This window comes from Anastrepha ludens, chromosome 5 (assembly GCF_028408465.1).
Source record: "Anastrepha ludens isolate Willacy chromosome 5, idAnaLude1.1, whole genome shotgun sequence".
Taxonomy (NCBI): Eukaryota; Metazoa; Arthropoda; class Insecta; order Diptera; family Tephritidae; genus Anastrepha; species Anastrepha ludens.
Genome location: NC_071501.1, coordinates 46,230,229 through 46,250,614, shown reverse-complemented (window position 1 = coordinate 46,250,614; position 20,386 = coordinate 46,230,229). Strand labels below are relative to the sequence as shown.

Here is a 20,386-nt window from a genome sequence, read left to right as displayed (position 1 = left end):
TACAAAGGAAGTAAAAGTGCGTGGATGACCTCAGCATTATTTGAAGAATGAACATTTGTTCCAGAGGTATATTCATTTTTTTGCCAAAAAAAAATTATATTTTAATCAAAAATTGCTTAAATATTTAAATAAAAAGTTCCTAGGTGCGCAAAATCGTCCGGAAAAACCATTGCTTCGAGTGTGTTAAAGCGAGTTAAAGAGCTACGACGGCTAAATATCAAATTTCGCTGGTCCTGTGCTCTAATTTTACTTCCATCTTCCTTCTCTCAGCACTCACATATTTGGTATATCTATCATCCAGCATCACTCACTTCCTATAGTCTTCCATCACACGCCAACATTGCGCTTGCCTTTGTCCCTTATCTTCGTCTAAAGTTTCAATTTACTAAACAAAGTAAAAGTTGGCATTGGTCAGGAAGGCAGCTTTTGTGTCTCAAGTGGATTTCAACAGCTTCACTCTTAATCACTTTAATGTTTTTCATTCATTTATTTTTGTTTTTATATAATATGTGTTTTCCTCCAAATTATACGGCTCAAATACCGTCCATGAACAGAAACGTTATAAGGCTTACCGAATTGAACTACAAAAAAATCCTCTTAAATCACATTGTTGTTCGTGAAGAAACTATCGATGAGTCACTGCGAAATATCGACCTGAAATATGCAATATGCTTTTTAGCTGCTGCAACCTCAATTCAGTCATCGTTTCAAAAACTGTTTGAAAAAGTGTCTGACTGGGATTGTGACGATAGCATTCCTCTTTCGGCATTACGATTACAAACAGCTGAAGATGCATCCAATATTCAATTCATTGCAACTTTGCTTCGGGAAGTAGAATCATTCCAGAAAGTCTTCCAATCTGAAATCGAGCAATGCATTGTTGAACTCATTCGGAATGCACAACTTTAAATGAAGAATACTGTAATGAAGTACACGACGAAACAGTCGGTGAAGAAATTAACGACTTGATGCTAAATACGAAAAAATTACATCGGAGGAGGCAATATCGGCATTCAGTATAAGCTTGCATTGGGCAGAGTTAAACAATGCTTGCTTAAAAGATTTTATGACGCTGCTATGAGGCTCTAAAGCAGTGTATTACTGAAAAAGCGAGGATGTACGGAAGAAACCAAAATCGAAAATTTCTTTAGTTTCAAATGAAATTTATCGAATAAAAAGAAATAAACTTCGATTGCTATCAGTAAAAAAAAACTATTTTAATTGTATGGAAAAAATACCTCAGTACTAGCGACAATCATCCGTGGAAAATCGCTTCTCCCACGAAAAAGCTCCTCATAATCACCAATTGCCGTTCGGAGTCGGCTTAAAATTGTAGGTCCCTCCATTTGTTGAACAACATCAAGGCGCACGCCAAAACCAGGAGGAAACACCCAAAAGGACGTACGCGCCAATTACATATTTATTTTGTTTTTTACTTGCGACAACCTCGAAATTTGCACCGAGCTCGGTTTTCATTACATGCAAGAATCGAGTTTCTACTGTATTTCCCGTGGTTTCTCGGTGGAACAAAGAGTCTCGATTATCTATGTAGTTAATTTAAAAAGTGTTGATAGTGTTTGGGCTTCAGTAGTGCACTTACTATAGGTATACGTGCGGAACGTGAAGTGTAGGTCGATGTGCAGAATGCTTTTCTTATTTATTTTGGTATTATTTTTTGCCATTTCACTATCATAACAACAAATGACGCCTTACAATACATATCTGCTTGATAATGAATGAATAGCCGGACTCCCTGCAGAGAATTTTTGCTTCAGAACGAGTGTAATGTAATCAGTTGTCAACTACTTCGTTACTCATGTCGCAAGTAGTAGCGACAACCATCTGCCTAGTGTAGCAGCGTGCAAGCCGACTGGAATGTCGTGTGACGTCTGCAGATTAGATGCTAATTTGATTAGAAGACAAGCGTACTAGTTTAAGTTGTAATGAAGTGTAAATTATTCGATTTGTAAACTGTAGTACAATCACATTTATATATACCTATACATACACGAAAATAAATACATATTAAGAATTGATATTATTGATATTATTATTGGCTGCGTAGCACGCCAGCCCTCTACCATGACAGTCATTGAGGGAGCAGCAGCAGCGGGAGCTCGATCACAGATCTGTTTGTCATAGGTAACCGCTTCAGAAATGTCGAAAAGAGATACAGAGCATACGAGATCTGAGTAAAAATTTTTAAAAAATAAAATTGGATTATTAATTTTGCGTCACCTAGTATGTAGCGGAAAGTCGTATCCGATGGCGTTCTTTTCAATATAAAGATTTCCATCTCTGAAGATCATTTTTTTTTTATTTAGTAAAAAAGTTTTTCCAAAAACAAAATTGGATGATTAATTTTGCGCCACCTTTTACGTAGCGGAAAGTCGTATCCGATGGCGTTCTTTTCAATATAAAGATTTCCATCTCTGAAGATCATTTTTTTTATTTAGTAAAAAAGTTTTTCAAAAACAAAATTGGTTGATTAATTTTGCGCCACCTTGTACGTAGCGGAAAGTCGTATCCGATGGCGTTCCTTTCAAAACAAAGATTTTCATCACTGAAGATAATTTTTTTTTTATTTAGTAAAAAAGTTAAAAAAAAAATCGATGATTAATTTTGCGCCACCTTGTATGTAGCGGAACACCGTATCCGATAGCGTTCTTTTCAAAATAACGATTTCCATCACTGAAGATCTTTTTTTTTTATTTAGTAAAAAAGTTTTTCAAAAACAAAAATGGATGATTACTTTTGCGCCACCTTGTATATATATGGCGGAAAGTCGTATCCAATGGCGTTCTTTTCAAAATAAAGATCTCCATCACTGAAAATCATTTTTTTTTATTTAATATAGTAAAAAAGTTTTTCAAAAACAAAATTGGATGATTTATTTTGCGCCACCTTGTATATAGCGGAAAACCGTATCCGATGGCGTTCTGGAGGTTTTGAAACATATATATATTTTAATCATCCAATTATGTTTTTGAAAAACTTGTTTACTAAAAAACAAATAATTTTCAATGATGGAACTCTTTATTTTGATCTTTATGCGCTCCATTGCCAGTCTGTCTACTACTGAAGTGTCACATATGCTTGAGGTACGACGACTTTTAAAAAAATTAGAAACCTTCCGATAGGGTGTTTAATTTTGCGCCACCTTGTATATACATATAAATAATTGATATTCATATGGAAAGGAAGAACGAAATGACTAGAACCTGATTTTAAATTCATCAATTCAAATGCCATGGCTCGGCACTGATACTAGATTTCTCTGCAGGGATCACTCAAGGCTGAAAAAGTGCGAATTCATCATGAAATGCAGATTTTTTAGTTTAATAAACGGAGTGAAATTTATGAAAAACACGCAAAAAAAGAGTTATAATTCCGAAATTTCGTCATAGCCTTAAAGTGCGCTACTTCTGGAACGTTGTTTTTGCAACATTTGTATGACATTTACTTAACACTTTGACCGATCCATTTGTGATAAATTGACTATTTTCGAGTTGTTGCCTTTTTATCAACAGTTTGTATAGGAAAAATTAAAACTCATGCTGGCTATTATAAAAATATTTATACTGATTAAATGTCAAACAAACACAGAGTTAACTCAACTTAAAATATCTTTGCTAAAATTTAGTGCATAAAATTAACTACTTACGCTAATAACGGTGAGTGTGCATAAATGCATGATTTAGTTGCATATGCACCTGTGCGGCAGTGGTGGAACAGTGGTGTAATGTTTAAGGGGCTGCGGGTATTTGCCGCTTTGAAAGAAAAATTATGGAAGCTCTTAACAAATGCATTGAAGAAACCGCATCACTCACTCATTAACTTTAAAAGTTGACTGGCAACACTCGTTTATAGAAAATAGCAAATCCCGAACTTCGATATATAGGTTTACGAGCCGTTTCAGGTAGGCAATTTTGCAGAGTGCTAAAGGCTGATTTTTTGACCAAAATTTGTGACTTCTGTTGAATATCCCGAAGCCCAGATGGATAACAAACCAAATGTTGCACTATATATGGACATCAACTCTGAGCTGTTCAGTCAGTTGGATCTTGTACGAAGCCTGCGAAAGGTCAAGCTCGTATGCATGGAGCTCGTCCTCACGCTTTCACAGATAGCGGCGATGTTCTCAATCGACTGGCGCTCCTGCGGCTTATGGCTATGTGATGATTGTTTACTGCGCTGACAAGAAGAGGTATCCCTGAAAAAGTTATTGTACCTATAAGGGAGAGCTAAAGTGCCGCAAGTTACTGCGTCGTACATAAAGGAAAACTTACGGAGCCTTTTAACATGCTAAGTGGTGTACGTCAAGGCTGCACCCTGTCACAAATTCTTTTTTTTTTTCTTGTCATCGAAAACGTCTTGAGTGCTGCCTTTAGCAACAAAAACAAAACAGAGAGGCATTCAACGGCAGATAAACAACACATTCTTGAGATACCTGGCAAACGCTGATGACATCTGTTTGCTCGCATACAAGCTGTGTGACCTCAAATTGCTGACAGAAGCCATACAGGAGAAGTTGAAACCAACCGACCTTAGAGACAATGTCGGAAAAACGAAAGCGCTACATCTCAATGACACCATATCGGAATCCCTGTTAGTTGTTGTTGACGCAAGTTAACCAGGTCGACGTTGTATCAGAAATCAAAAAACGAAATGGCAATGGATTGGCTACTCGCTAGGGAAAAATTACGACATTGTCGCTAAACAAACGATACGCTGGACTCCATTTCAACAACCTGAACGTTACCTAAAACGATTAGATTAAAATTAGAAAAACAGAGTATAGAGACCTTGGCAAATTTATTTACTCGACTTTCACCGGTTCTAATGGAATACGTCGAAAAATAGTGCTCATAAATGATTACAAATTGCGTTCGAGAGTGTAATTAGGTATACTCTATCTCTATCCAAGCGAGCTTGTTAACACGTTCCCTGTCCCAATACAAAAATGCAAAATTGACCGACAAGTCCAACAGGGTTTTTTGAATAATTTGTTTTTTTGTAGTCATAGGATAGCTTTAGTAATAATAATAATAATTAAAAAAAAAACGGATGTAGGGTATTTCTACCTGAAACAGATATGGTCCATGAGCGTAGAGGGACATTTTTGCTTCTGCACGTTCATGAAACACATGTGGTTCATATACCCCCTGACGCACATATGGCTCAGGAACGTATCAGTGCTTATCAGGCGCACGTTTACTGAACCATATGTGGCTCAGCGGACAGGGAACGTGTTAAATTTATCTTTGATAAGTGGTAAATATATCCAACCGGCCACACTGCAAAAGTGGATCACCCACTGCAAAAATTACGTCAAATTACTCTAATTAAATTCCATACCATCTTTAACTTAGTGAGTATTTACGGATTAGGGTAACCGGCCTCAACTGAGACCTCAGCCATATAATAAAATCGCGAAATGAAAGTAAAAATCGCTTTCGGCAACTGCATTGACTGCCAACACCTCAGTTAAAGCTGTCGCTGCAAAGGTAAACCCTAATTTACAAAAAGACAATCGCACCAATTTGGAAGTGTGGTTCAGAAGTTTGGGTCACAGCTCCTAAATCCAATTTGAACATGCTGCAACGTGTCCAGTCGAAGATACTTTGGACAATAACTAATGCACTATGCACAAGCCAAACACTGACATACACCGCAACTTAAACATCGATACAATTGACGAAGCAATACAAACCGCGAGCAGACGTAAGCAGACTTCTGACGCACACAAATCGGACGATTAGGAAGCTTAAAGCTAAAGACTTAAACGAAAAACACCAACTGACATTTTGTAATATAATAAAAAAGCTAAATCGTACTATACGATTTGAGGCAGTATACGGCATTATAGTGGTTGCTCATACTATAAGAATTCATATAAGAAGAAACATCTGGACATTTCGAGATTAATATCCTTCCTATTGACGAAATTACCTGTTGTAATTGGATCTAAAGGGTGGTTAAATTTGAAGAGCCGATGTATGCATTTCATTTGACATTTTTCAATTTCAGACTAACTCAATTTGAACCATGGAAAGATACACAATCGAGCAATGCGTTAAAGTTATTCACGCTTATTATGAAAACGGGCGTTCAAATCAAAATGCATATCGCGCACTTCGTGATTTTTTCGGTCAATTTAATCGTCCAAATGTGCTAACAATCGGAAAAATTGTACAAAAGTTTGAGCAAACCGGGTCTGTAGGAGATGAGAAAACACCAGTGCATGCTCGTACAGCTCGTACCGCAGAAAATATTGCTGCTGTTCGCGATAGTGTGGTTGAAGAGCAGTGCACCTCAACTCGTCGTCGTGACCAACAATTGCACCTCTCACGCTCGTCGTTGATGAACATTATGCATAAAGGCTGGCATTTACACGCTTACAAGGTGCAATTGACTCAAGAACTAAAGCCTCTTGACCATTTCAAGCGTCGTCACTGGTCAGAATGGTGGCAGGAAATGGCAACAGTGAATGACCAATTTTCGAAGAAAATCATCTTCATTGATGAGGCACATTTTCACCTGAGTGGATTCGTCAATAAGCAGAATTGCCGCATTTGGGCAAATGATAATCCAAGAGTGATTGCCGAAAAACCAATGCACCCACAAAGAGTGACTGTTTGGTGCGGTTTATGGGCCGGCGGCATCATTGGTGGCAGTTACTTTGAATAGTGTTCGCTATCGTGAGATGATAAAGAACTTTTTATGGCCCGAATTGGAAGATATGGATGTGGACGATATGTGGTTTCAACAGGACGGTGCCACTTGTCACACAGCCAACGAAACAATGGATCTTTTGCGCGAAAAATTTGATGGCCGAATAATGTCACGTCGCGGCGATGTCAATTGTCCACCAAGATCATGTGATTTGACACCGTTGGACTTCTTTCTTTGGGGTTATTTGAAAGAAAAGGTGTACGTCGATAAGCCAGCAACAATTCAAGAGCTAAAGGATGAGATAATTCGGCACATTAACGGCATAGAACCTCAATTATGCCACAGCGTCATCGAAAATTTGGACCATCTTATGGAGGTGTGCCGCCGAGGCCGCGGCGGCTGTTTTGGCCGATATTTTGTTCCATACGTAATTGAGCCACACCAGTATTATCATAATAGAGAGAAATGACAATAATTTCCTAAAAAAATTGTATGTTATTCAAAATCAATACCGGCCCTTGAAACTTAACCACCCTTTACATTTTTCGAGGCCAATTTTATAAGCATTTGAATATAGTCAGCCGTTTAGCATCCAGCTATTTAGTACACATTTTGCTCATTTACATTTCATAAAACTTGAATGAGACACTAAACAGTGCTTTTGTTGAATTTGTTCTGAGAATAAAAATCATTTTTGTCTAAATCTAGCGTTTTAATATATTTTTGGGCGTTTCACTATAGCAAAATCATTAATTAATTCCATTCAAATCTTTCACGACACATTTTTTTTTAACATTCAGGTTTCCCCAAACTAAAACGACACCAGCGAAAATCTACAAAAATATAGTAATATTCAGCAATTTTTTGGTTTATGGCTACATTACAATTATTATGAATCCTCTTAAATTTCACCCCTAAAAATATTTTCCACCTTACGCCTTTATTTCATTCTCGCAATGCAGTGCAGTAGTGCGTTGAATTACTTATGCATATGTATGTATGTACAACTGTTTATAAACACGAGAATCTTCCATATATGTGGTGTGTGTGCTCACTCTTCCACGTAGAATGACTTAGCAAAAATTTACCAAAAATTTCAGCACTCTTTTATCGCAGCTGTGTTTAGCTCACCATAGGCACCTCAGTTAAAACTTGCACGCTAAGCCATATATGTGCAGTGGAATCCCCCATACAAGTAAACATATATGTACATATATACGCATATGCATGCATTCATATATATTATATTTACATCGAACAGAAATCAAAATGATTTGATAAGGGATAGAGGGGAAGCAGCAAAATATTGAGTATAAGTAAAATGTTTAACCACTGATAAGGTTTCGTCACATATTTGGTGAGATTACGAACAATTTGTACAAACGACGAATAATACTCACACCCCAATGTGGTGTGTGTGCTCACTCTTCCACGTAGAATGACTTAGCAAAAATTTACCAAAAATTTCAGCACTCTTTTATCGCAGCTGTGTTTAGCTCACCATAGGCACCTCAGTTAAAACTTGCACGCTAAGCCAATCGGTTGTGTTTATAAATAAAAGTTAAATTTAATAGGTACAGTTGAAAACCAGAAAGTTAAGTGAGAAATAAAAAATATACACAAATAAGATAAATATTCATAAGGCAATGAGCGCAAATACGAGTAATATGGAGGAAGTGTTGATGGAATTGACTGGCAAGAATATTGTTTATGTTGGTGGTTTTGGTGGCATCGGTTTAGAAACATGCAAACAATTGTTGCAAAAGGGTGTAGCGGTAGGCATTTTGTGAAAAAAATAATTCTGTGAAAAAATTAGTATCTTTACGAAGACGTTGTCTTTTTCTCTTTACAAACCAAACAACTTTACAGAATCTCATGATACTCGGCAAAGCATGGAATGAGTCAGCATATAAAGAGCTCAATTCAGTCGATCCGCAACCTGTATGCCAATTTATTGAGTTTGACGTCACCTGCGGTTTGGAAAAAACGCGCACAGTGTTTGCGCAAATAGCGGAGAAATTTGGAAACATCGACATGCTAATTAATGGTGCCAGCATATCTGATGAGACAGATTACAATTTGATTATTGCCACAAATTTTACCGGCACAATTAATGCTACACTGGTCGCCTACGACCTTATGGATAAGAGTAGAGGGGGCAAGGGCGGTGTTGTTGTGAATATATCTTCGGTAGCTGCGCTGACGCCATTCCCCGTCTTGCCTATATACAGTGCGACGAAAGGAGGAATTCTGAACTTTACGAGAGCGCTAGCGGTACGTACATATACATACATAATCATCGAGAAATGTTGCTACGTGCATGAGATATAAATTTTTTATAATATACGAGTATAATAGGCGCGTGATTAACCCCTTGCTTTACGATTAAATCTCGAAGAATAGTACGCGTGCTCACAATTAAATTTAGCGCAATTCGATGAGTGGAATTATCGTAAAATAACTCTTACAACCGTTATCTATATTATATAGCTAGAATATAAAAAAGACCAGGTGCAACAATAATACTTTTTTTCATTTGAGGCTAGGCCCGTCATTTCCACTCAAGGGGTTAATTAGAAGTGATATGCTTCGGAATATTTATATAAAAGATATTTTTGAAAAAAAACCTGAAAATGTTCAGGACAACAGACGCGAAGAAAACACAAAGAAAGCAAGAATTTTCGAAAATAATCAAAAACAATCAGCTGGGACAAAGTATAAAGTTCAGCTTATTCGCATACACAAAACAAGCGCGTATATATAAAAGTACAGGGTGGGCCAAATAAGACCTACTAATGTTAAACACAAATAACTTTTGCAATAATCATTTATTTTGGTTAATTGTTTTTATACATTGAATATATTTTACGGAAATTACACAGTATGCTCAATAAATAACATAACTTTTCAGATGTAGAATAAAACACATATCGTACTGTGTTTGAAAGTTATTTTTTATTCAAAATAGTCTCCATTTAACTCAATACAACGTTCAGAACGTTCAACCAATTTCTGCATGGACTTTTTTATGTCATCTAAGGGGATGTTCTTTAACACCTGTGTCACGGCTGCTTGAATGGCTGGACTATCATCATAAAACGCACCTTTCATGGCAGTTTTCAATTTAGGGAACAGAAAATAGTCGCATGGTGATAGATGACGAGAATACGGAGGGTGGTTGATGACACAAATATGTTTTTACATCAAAAATTCACGAACATTTTTGGTTTTGTGGGGTGGTGCGTTATCATGAGGTAAAAATGAGGCTGTTTCCCCTCTTGATATTCAGGTCTTACACGAACAATTCTTGACCACAAACGATGTAAAACTTTTAAATAGTATTCTCCATTAATAGTTTGACCTTCTGCAACAAATTCCTTGTGTACAATACCCTTGGAATCGTAGAACGTGATCAACATTGTTTTGATTCTTGACTTCTGAAAACGCAATTTCTTTGCTTTTGGCTCCCCTTTCGACTTCCATTCTGCAGATTGACGCATAGTTTCAGGGTCACATTTGAAGCGCCATGTTTCGTCACCAGTTATGATCGAATCAAGAAAATCTGGATCGTTTTCAGCTGTTGAAATGATGTCTTTACAATGTTTTACTCGAGCGATTTTTTGATCTTCATTTAATTGGTGTGGAACAAAGCGTGCACAAACCTTTCTTTTACCCAAATCGTCAGTTAAAATTTTCCAAATAGTACCAGTAGATGAATTAAATTCTTCAGCTAACGTTCTTACAGTGAAATTTCCGTCAACAGCAATGATTTCGCGGACTTTTTCCACCAATTCAGCACGATTACTTGCTTCTGGACGACCAGGTCTTTCATCATCATTCAAATATTTACGAGGATTTTTAAATCGTTTAAACCAATTATATACATTTGAACGAGCTAAACAATCATCACCATAAACTTTTTGCATCAATTCGTACGTCTCACTAAATGATTTTCCAAGTTTAACACAGAATTTAATATTTGCTCTTTGCTCCATTGCATTTTTACGACACAAGCACGAAACATACTGTCAATAAAAGGCGCGTAACTTTTTAACCTGCCAAACGATTTATATGAAGTTGGCTGCGGTTGAAAGCTGACGCTTGTACCTTTTCAATATGATCAAAGTTTAATAGATAGCTCTGTTTTGTTATTTATTGAACATACTGTGTATGTATGAAATATTACATCAGACAAATGTCCACCATTTTTCTCGATACAAAGATTGGCTCTTTTCAACGCGTTTTCCATTACACCACATAATGTTTCTGGTTGAAGGCTCAGTATTTCGTCTCGAATATTTTGCTTCAGCTGTCTAATAGTCTCTGGTTTATTAAGATACACTTTGTCTTTTAATCAGTCTGGCTAACGAGGTGGACAAGGGAAATCTGAAGTTTTGGAAATCAGACGTTCGCCAAAAATTTCACGCAGCAGGTCCATAGCTTGCCTAGCAGTATGCGCAGTTGCTCCATCTTGTTGAAACCACAAATTAGGATACTGCTCCGCCATTGGCCGCAAAAAGTTTCCAATCAATGTTCTGTAAGAAGCTCCTGAAATCGATTCCGGCGTTTCATCCTAATTTTCGAAGAAATATGGGCCGATAACTCTAGCGGCCATAACACCGCACCAAATAGTACATATAGATGGGTGCAACTGATGTTGGTGTGTTGCTCTTGGATTATCAGAGCCCCACAATCTACAGTTTTGTTTGTTGACATAACCATTTAAATGGAAATGCGCTTCATACGATATCAAAACATTATTTAAAAAATCAATTTGTGTGGCTAATTGTGTAAGAATAGAAAAACTCTATAATTTAATGCGTTGTGTTGTACTGTAGGGTTCCATAATAAGTTTCCAACAATTCAGTTATAAGCTACAAAAAGAGAAAAATAAATATGTCAAAAAATAAAAAAGTTATTTGTGCTTAACATTAGTAGTTCTTATTTGGCCCACCCTGTATTAAATTTCTTTCCAATAATAAATTATATATATGTAGATTTCCACATATACATAAAATTAGGCATCTAAAACAGACTTAGTGGAGCCGAATTTTACGAAAATATTCTCAATAACCGTCTACAGCTCAGTAAATTCTCTTTTTGGTATTCGGCAATAGTTGCAGTAGTACTTCATCAATGCCGTATACATAAACTGAATCGAGACAACGAGGCAGCAAACCTGATCAAGTTATTATTACCTATTCCCTGAAACTGTAGCCAGATATTTACTTTACTGTACTTTAGTTTATGGCATGAATATTTATTAAAAAGTAAATAAATTTCCTTAAGTTTCAGCTGATTTGTCGTTTTACCGCAGAGATAAAAAATAATATATTCAGACTTGTAGTAAAATGTTTACCGAGTGACCGAATATCGAAGAGAAATGTTGCCAAACAAGGTTTGAACAAAAAAAAGATTGCATGACCTTGGCGGCCAATTTACGTCATCTTCGCGTTAGATAGCAAAATGGTATACCCCCTCAAATATGTAGTAATACTTCCATACGAAATTTTTACCTTCAATGTCTATGAAAGAATTCATCTATGACGCTCGCGGTTGAAGTGCGAACCAATGCAAAAAGAGTTATCTTTTGTGAATGTATTGTTACATGGTGAAGGTTATGTGAGTTAGAGCCGACTCAAGTATGGCAATTTTGCAAAGTGCTAAATGATGATATTTCTACCAGAATTGGTGACCTCTTTCAAATATCCTGAGGTCTAAATAGAGAACAAACGATGTTGTATATGGCCATCAACTCTGAGCTTGTCGGTCAGTTGTATCTTGTACTGCTTCAAAATGAGCCTAATTCAAGCCTAGTAAAGGTGAAGTTCGTGTGCATGGAGAAAAATTTACTGTCCACCCTCATATTTTCATATTTAGTTTAAAATGTTTATATATAATATTTAGAAATTCGAATTAAACTGTTCAATAAAGAGCTTCGGTATTTGAATCTTAGTGGCTTCCACCACTAAACAGACAATGGGAAACCTTTGAATGCAATCCTACCGTGAAAAAAAGAAATACAAAACAAAACAGAAATAAAAAAATTAAAAAGAAATAAAAAAGGCAAATCCTTCGAAATTCATAAAAGTGGTTTTGTCAGAAGTAAATGGATATACCCGTCGCGCCTTAATAAAAAATGTATTTAAAAAGAGAGGTAGCGCTTTAAAATCATGAAAACCTCACAATTCTTACGGGTATTTGATTTGATTTTGGAATTATAAATTTTGGTTATACCTTATCGTTCCATTTTGTAATTTGTACTTAAACTCGTTTCCTAAAAAAATGTATTGAAAAGTTAAGTGGCAACCATACAAAACAAAAAAAAAAAATATTTCTCTACTGTCATATTTATTTTTGATTTATTAAATTTTAAGAAATTTTTTAGAAAGGTGGCAACCTACTTTAAAAATATGTCTGGATTAAAGCTTTTTCAAACTCATTTCGTTTGATACTTTAGTATTTGGTGTTGATATTGTAGTATCTATTTCTCAATTAATTTAAATTTTAAGGTGGGCGACTCTGGGGTGAACCTTTTAAAAATATGTCTGAACTGGACCCAACGCAGTTCGTTTGAACTAATATTATAGCATTTAGAGCTTAATTAATTTTAATTAAATTATATATTTAAATATATATAAAGATGGCAACCCTATTCAAAAAGCTGCGCTAAAGCTTGCTCAGACCCTTTTTATTTGATACCAGATCTTCATTTTATGTTTTTTGGGACCTCATTTTAATCTATTACGTCTCCGGAGGATACAAATAGACATTCAACACTACAAACAGGTGTATAAAAAGGTTGTTTTTTAAGAGCTTAAGAACTTAAAATGATAATAATTTTTTTTACTATAATCTGGTAGATAATTTCATGGCATTTATTTTTTGAATATGAAATCCAGCATATGTCCGCCGCAGCTCATTATCATCTTTTGGCTCTACAGTTTTTTGTGAGCTTTGGCCTGCTGCACGTGGGACCTCCATACGTCTCGAACGCGTGCGACTTTTTTCCAGTCCGTTATACTAAGTTTCTTGATGTCGTCCTCTAGTTCGTCGGCCCATCTTATTCTCGGCCTTTCTCTTGCTCTAGTGTTGAACGCTCTGGCTTCTACGATTTTCTTCTGCCGCAGCTACGAGTCACATAATCCATTCGATTGGTCCAATTTTTGATTATCTTTCGTAATAAATCTGGCCCTATAGCGTCAATGGTGGCTTAATATTGCAATAAATCGATTTTTAAGCGCGCTGTATGGCAAATCGCGCCAAATGTCGTCGCTGTTTAGGTGATTCATTTTTGGAAATACTACCTTTTCCAATAAATCTAAGTGAGGCCAATCAAACGACTGTCATTTGGCATCAATTCTTGCACGAGCTTTCACAAGCTTTTTTTACAGGCACGTAAGTCAAGATCCTTGCGTAAAATTTTCCTCGTAGTCGAAGAACAAAGGCCAAAAAGTTGAGAACGATGACGAGCCAACATTTCGGCGTTTACTTCAACACTTCGCCCTATGAACTTGGCGAACAGAATTTCCATAATTGGAAAGCGTTGTTGTGGCGCCAAAGGATTCATGATGACTCGCCAAACACTACTGAACAGAAATGTCAACACAGTTTGCTATTCTTAGCTGTCAAACCATCATGCAGTTAAAAAAACGGTATTTATATAAATACATAGACGTATCAGCGCGAGACATTCAGATCCGGATTTCATTGAATTCGGAGTGAATTTCGTTCTGTTTCAAAAATGTTTAATCCTTTATGATTTGGTGGGTATTTTAATACTCATGAAGCAACTCTTGCGTAAAATGATACACACAGTCGGCTTTATTTTTCAACGTACAGAGAAAATGGAGCAATTAACTATATTTGAACAAGTTTTTTCATTCTTTAGTGCTCTCTGATCCCCTATTTATGACTGCAAGTAAATTCCTAACCTTCACCCTCTTAAATTATGGAGGGAACACTTCTCGAACCTATTAAATAGTGACAGCTGCGCATGTCACAGAGAATGTGAAGATCTCGATACCCCAATCGTTGACGACGGAATTGTCGTTCCGCTACCCGACCATGACGAGGTGAGAATAGCGATAACGCGTGCAAAGAACAACAAAGCCGCGGGCGCCGACGAACTGCCGAATGAGCTATTCAAACATGGCGGCGAGGAGCTGGTAAGGTGCATGCATCAGCTTCTATGCAAAATGTGGTCGGATGAAAAGCATGCCTGTCGATTGGAATTTAAGTGTGCTCTGCCCAATCCATAACAAGGGCTTTTCTGCAATCTGTGCAAATTACCGCGGGATTAGTCTTCTAAATATCGTCTATAAGGTTCTAGCGAGCATATTGTGTGAAAGACTGAAGCCCACCGTCAACCAACTGATTGGACCTTATCAGTGTGGCTTTAGGAAAAGGCCCATGAAAGGTGAATCGACACACACCATCTTTTTGTCGATTTCAAAGCTGCATTCGACAGTACGAAAAGGAGTTTCCTGTATATCGCGGGGTCTGAATTTGGTATCCCCGCAAAACTAATACGGCTTTGCAAGATGACGTTGCTGAACACCAGCAGCACCGCCAGAATTGGGAAGGACCTCTCCAACCCGTTTGATACCAAACGAGTTTTCAGACAGGGTGACTCCCTGTTGTGTGACTTCTTTAACCTGATGTTGGAGAGCATCGTACGCTCCGCAGAACTTAATCGCTCAGGCACAATTTTTTATAAGAGCGTACAATTGTTGGCGTATGCCGATTATATCGACATCATCGGCCTTAACAACCGCGCTGTTAGTTCTACCTTCTCCAAACTGGATAAAGAGGCAAAGCGAATGGGTCTGGTGGTGAACGAGGACAAAACGAAGTACCTCCTGTCATCAAACAAACCACCCACGTCACTGTTGATTTCGAGGTTGAAAAAGACTTCGTATATTTAGGAACCAGCATACCAACACCGATAACAAGTCAGCCTTTAAATCCAACGTAGAATCTCTCCTCCCAACAATTGCTACTTTGGACTAAATAGGCAATTGAGTAGTAAAATCTTCTCTCGACGAAAAAAACTAACACTCTGCAAGACTCTCATCATGCCCGTCTTAACGCGTGGACGATGACAACATCCGATGAGGCGACGCTTGGAGTGTTTGAGAGAAAGATTCTGCGTAAGATTTTTTGACCTTTGCACGTTGGCAACGGCGAATATCGCAGGCGATGGAAGCTGTATGAGCTTTACGACGTCATAGACATAAACATATATATATATAATTGGCGCGTACACCCTTTTTGGGTGTTTGGCCGAGCTCCTCCTCCTATTTGTGATGTGCATCCTGATGTTGTTCCACAAATGGAGGGACCTACAGTTTCAAGCCGACTCCGAACGGCAGATATTTTCTTTTTTATGAGGAGCTTTTTCATGGCAGAAATACACTCGGAGGTTTGCCATTGCCTGCCGAGGGGCGACCGCTATTAGAAAAATGTTTTTTTTTTTGTTTTCTGAATTTTGGTGTTTCACCGAGATTCGAACCAACGTTCTCTCTGTGAATTCCGAATGGTAATCACGCACCAACCCATTCTGCTACGGCGGCCGGCTAGCGCAGCGAATAAAGATCCAGCGGCTACGCTGGTTGGGTCATGTCGTCCGAATGGATACAAACTTTCCGACTCTGAAAGTATTCGATGCGGTACCAGCTGGTGGTAGTGGAGGAAGAGGAAGGCCTCCTTTGTGTTGGAAAGATCAGGTGGGAAGAAGGACTTCGCTTCACTTGCTGTGTCTGATTGGCGCCGGTTAGCACAACTGGCGCGCTTTATTAAACTCGGCCAAAATCGCGTAAGCGGTTATCGCGCCAATTGAGAAGAGAGAGAAATTCCTAACCATTTGGTTCACCTAATCACTTCACTCCATATAATAGTTTTGGGAATTTGAGTTGTCAATTGGGGTGATTACTCTCTTCAATGGCATCACAAAATCAGTTAACAAAGATAAGACTAATAAAAAATATTCAGTTTTAAAGTTTGCTAATGTAATTCAGCTTTTTATTAATTATTTTGTCCCCATATCCTGCTACAATTCTACAAATGTCAAAGGAAATTATGCAGTAAAATGTATGGGTTAAAAGTAATATATTTATTAATCATTTATAATTTATTTAGTATTTTTTTAAGATAAAAATTAAGTGAATTTTGAATTAAAGTATTTAGATATTTTATCTGCCACTGTCGCTAATCATATCCTAATTTAATTCTCAGCACTTGGAGCCAAAAACAGGCATCACTCTCTACACAATTTGTCCCGGCATTACCGACACCAAACACTGGGACAATGTACATTGTTTTCAAGGAAAATATCTTGGTTTGAAAGAGAGATCACGGCATGAATTTCCATCACAGTCTACATTAGATTGTGCAAAGAACATTATAAAAGCTATTCAAGCGCACAAGAATGGCTCAACTTGGATGTGCGATTTGGGACAGCTCAAAATGGTCGAAATAAAGAATTTCTGGTTCCCAAATAAGGAAAACAAAAACGGAGAGCAATGTTGTAAACCCGAGTGTGGTTGAAGCATTACGACAAGTCTGCAAGCGAAATGCCTTTGGGCATCCAGGTTCAAGGGTGCAAGCACAGAAGTGAAAGCTTCAAGTCTGGCAAGCGAAATGTTAAAGCTACCACTAATGCATTAAGTATAAGATATAGGAAATAATAGAAGGTATGAGCAGGAAGGATGCGTATTTAAGATGTGTTCATATACATAAAATATACGTATATATGTATGTATATATAACTAAAGTATTTTTTTAGGACAAATATGAATGTATACGAGTATGTATGTTTTCTGATTTTTTAAGCATTTAATAGAAAAAAGTTCCTTTCAAGAAACCACTTTTTATAAATAAATTTCATAGTATTATGTAATTAAGAAAAAATAAGCAGAAGTGTAGAGTTTTTTAATACGCTCGGCTCGAAATGGTGTACGAGTATACTTACTTGTATGTGAGGCATTAACGAAATTATTTTCTTATTTAAAAGGCCCTTGCACGCCACTTTGTGTTGGATATGGCATCACTCAAATCCACGCAGCGGCTTTGCCTAGTGAATTGGATCCTATTTTCAATCGCATTGCTGTATAGAGCCGCGATCTATGAATTTGAGTAATGGATTTGGACTATTTACTTTGAGGGTATCGGCCGATTGCAGTTTATTGGAATGGACTTGGTACTTTAGAAAACATACAAGAAAAATTTACGCCATCTTCCCGAAAGATAAATATACCTCGGAACTCATATTTCAATACCGTAGCGATTTGGCATCAGTGACTGAATAATAAACAGCTGATTCGACAGATGCCACAGATGCCAACAATATGGCCGCCACAGCTGGTCCACATCGATCGGTCCCTATTAGGAAGCCCGCATACTTTTCTGCTTTTCGCATTTACTTGATTTGTTGTATGTATTAAATTACGAAAAAATGTATATTTAAGAAATATTTATTTATGAAAATGTTTTATATTAAGGAAATATTTTATGTTTAAAATACTACAACTCTTTATTTTGCTACTTAAAAATGTTTACTATCTAATAAGTCTTCTATGCTAGTCTAGATTTAATGAAGCTAAATTGAAAGCTCGGCGCTTTATAAGCAACTTACTAGGAGATGTCAAATGAATGGGAGTTCAAAAGGCAAGCTATGATAAAGGGTAGGTACTGAAGTAGGTAGGTGAAATGGTGGAAGTACCACACTGGCACTCCAAAGTAGCACTAAAGCGCCGTTTTGATACCATTATGAGACCTCCAACAAGCAGATATCTTCAGCCAACCAGGGCTGTTGATATAATGGAGAAGATTGATGGGATTTAGGTTGGCGCACTGCCCCAGGCTGTCGAAGAACGGAACACCCAGTGACCTTAATCGTGTAGCTGCCAAGCCCGGACATTTACAGAGAAATTTCTTAATAGTCTATTTCTCTAAAAGGTCCCCACAGCTGCTGCAATGGTGATTAAATGGTAAACCCAAATTTTCTGCGTGAGTAGTAAGCGCAGCTGCAAGTTTGGAAATTGAATGGCGTAGAGTTCCCAGGACTATCTGCGTTTATTGTACTAGGGTCATAGGGCATTTCGAAATACGAAATTAGGAATACGAAGAAATGGAGCTCCGTCTTATCTGTGCTTTCGTGTGAAATGCGTTGTGCAATTCCCCATCAACTTCAGTCAGGGAGATGCTAATGTCCGGGTAGGAGACTTCTGAAACCAATTCAGTCCACCCCTTACGGGCAAGCTCAGCAGCAATTTTATTCACCCCCTATGTTTCTATATCCTGAAACCCAGATCAGAGAAATATGACTTGCACACTCAAAAGTTCTAATCTCTCCCTTACAGCAGTTAACCAGTTTGAATCTGCACCTGAAAAACACTAGCAGTATTCGGCAGATTCACGGAAATAAATAAATTGGCTGGTTTAAAGAAAACTCCTGCTCCGGCTCCCGATTCCATCTTGGAGCCATCAGTGAAGACAAAGGTTGCAGTCTCGTTACAGATTTTCCCCTAATTGCAGTCCTGTCTACTTGGAAAGATTGCCCAGGCACGATCCCAAACTCCAGTTTGCGGTTAGAGAGATCTACACGTAGTTCAGAGAAATAAGGTGTTAATTGCCCAAATTCTTCCGATGTTCCAAAATCAAAAAATTAAAGTAAATGCGGGTACTGATTTTCGTTCACAGTACCAAAGTCAAAGCTTCGATCAGTAGACTTTTGAGAAGAACCCAACTTAGCGCTTCTTACAAGTCAAGGTCCCAATTGCCGGATTTTAATAAAATATTTAAACTATTTAGATTTGTAGTTTAAGCATAGAAGTTTATTTAAATTTAATATTTTTCTACTGGAAAATAAAATTTATTGATCTAAAAGCAAAAATCGCTTGGATGATATTTTGTGTTTGTCTTATTAGTTGTGCGTTTATTTTTTACTTATAAATTACTCACCTATAAATATTAAGCAAATAGAATTGACGGCATTTATTTTGTTTGGAACATTAATTCATTTCATAAAAATCATAGAAATATTCTAAGATTTAGCTGATTAAGTGTTTGTACTTTGTTCACAATTTTATATAATTTTGAAAAATTAAAAATAAATATCTATGTTTATTAACAGTCACGGTGTTTGAAATTCTGTTATGGAGTAAATGAAAATACTCTGGGGCGCACAGGAAAATAATTTTTCAGTTCACTTACGGAAAAGAAAAATTTCTTCCGATTTATGGAATATAATTTCTTTTCGAGTTAAATAGAGGAATGTAGCTGCGGAAGCTCTGAGAGTGTAACATACCACCGGCTGTGGTAGACGAAAGACCTCCTGGCGACTTATGATAGATTCCGACCTAGGGAACTCCAATGCTAACAGGAATGATTTCAATCGACTTGTTAACAACCATAACCACTTCAATAACTTTGTTTTGGCCCTATCGGAATTCAAGGACATTATATTAGTTTGTGGAAAGAAAACAATCCATCATTTTCTCGGTAGATGGCTCTAGTGATCGATTTTTCGTAAGGTATCGATCATACAATTTAAAGTTTATGCTCGTTGTCAAGGTGATATTTTACACTAAAAAATTTGTTAAAACAATATTTGACAAACTGTGCTTTATAAATTTTCATCAATCAAATGAGGAAATTTTTAAGGTTTTGCAATACCGATCGCCTCTTTGCAGGCTATGAAAATCTTCGT

At 37.1% G+C, this 20,386-nt stretch overlaps 1 protein-coding gene across 1 annotated transcript; it reads left to right on the top strand.

The window, feature by feature from the left end:
* The first annotated feature begins 8,165 nt into the window (after positions 1-8,165).
* Positions 8,166-19,809, top strand: LOC128863061 (alcohol dehydrogenase). Its single transcript, XM_054101960.1, has 3 exons — positions 8,166-8,450; positions 8,545-8,949; positions 16,912-19,809. The coding sequence occupies exons 1-3, from the start codon at positions 8,322-8,324 to the stop codon at positions 17,221-17,223; spliced, it is 846 nt and encodes a 281-aa protein (XP_053957935.1). The 5' UTR covers positions 8,166-8,321; the 3' UTR covers positions 17,224-19,809.
* The last annotated feature ends 577 nt before the right edge of the window (positions 19,810-20,386 follow it).

Bases quoted from the DNA above. Each gene is read 5' to 3' on its own strand.
- LOC128863061 (XM_054101960.1), top strand. From the start codon at position 8,322: ATGAGCGCAAATACGAGTAATATGGAGGAAGTGTTGATGGAATTGACT. The intron at 8,451-8,544 runs GTAGGCATTTTG...ACAACTTTACAG, and splicing joins TGTTGCAAAAGGGTGTAGCG to AATCTCATGATACTCGGCAA. The intron at 8,950-16,911 runs GTACGTACATAT...TTTAATTCTCAG, and splicing joins ACTTTACGAGAGCGCTAGCG to CACTTGGAGCCAAAAACAGG.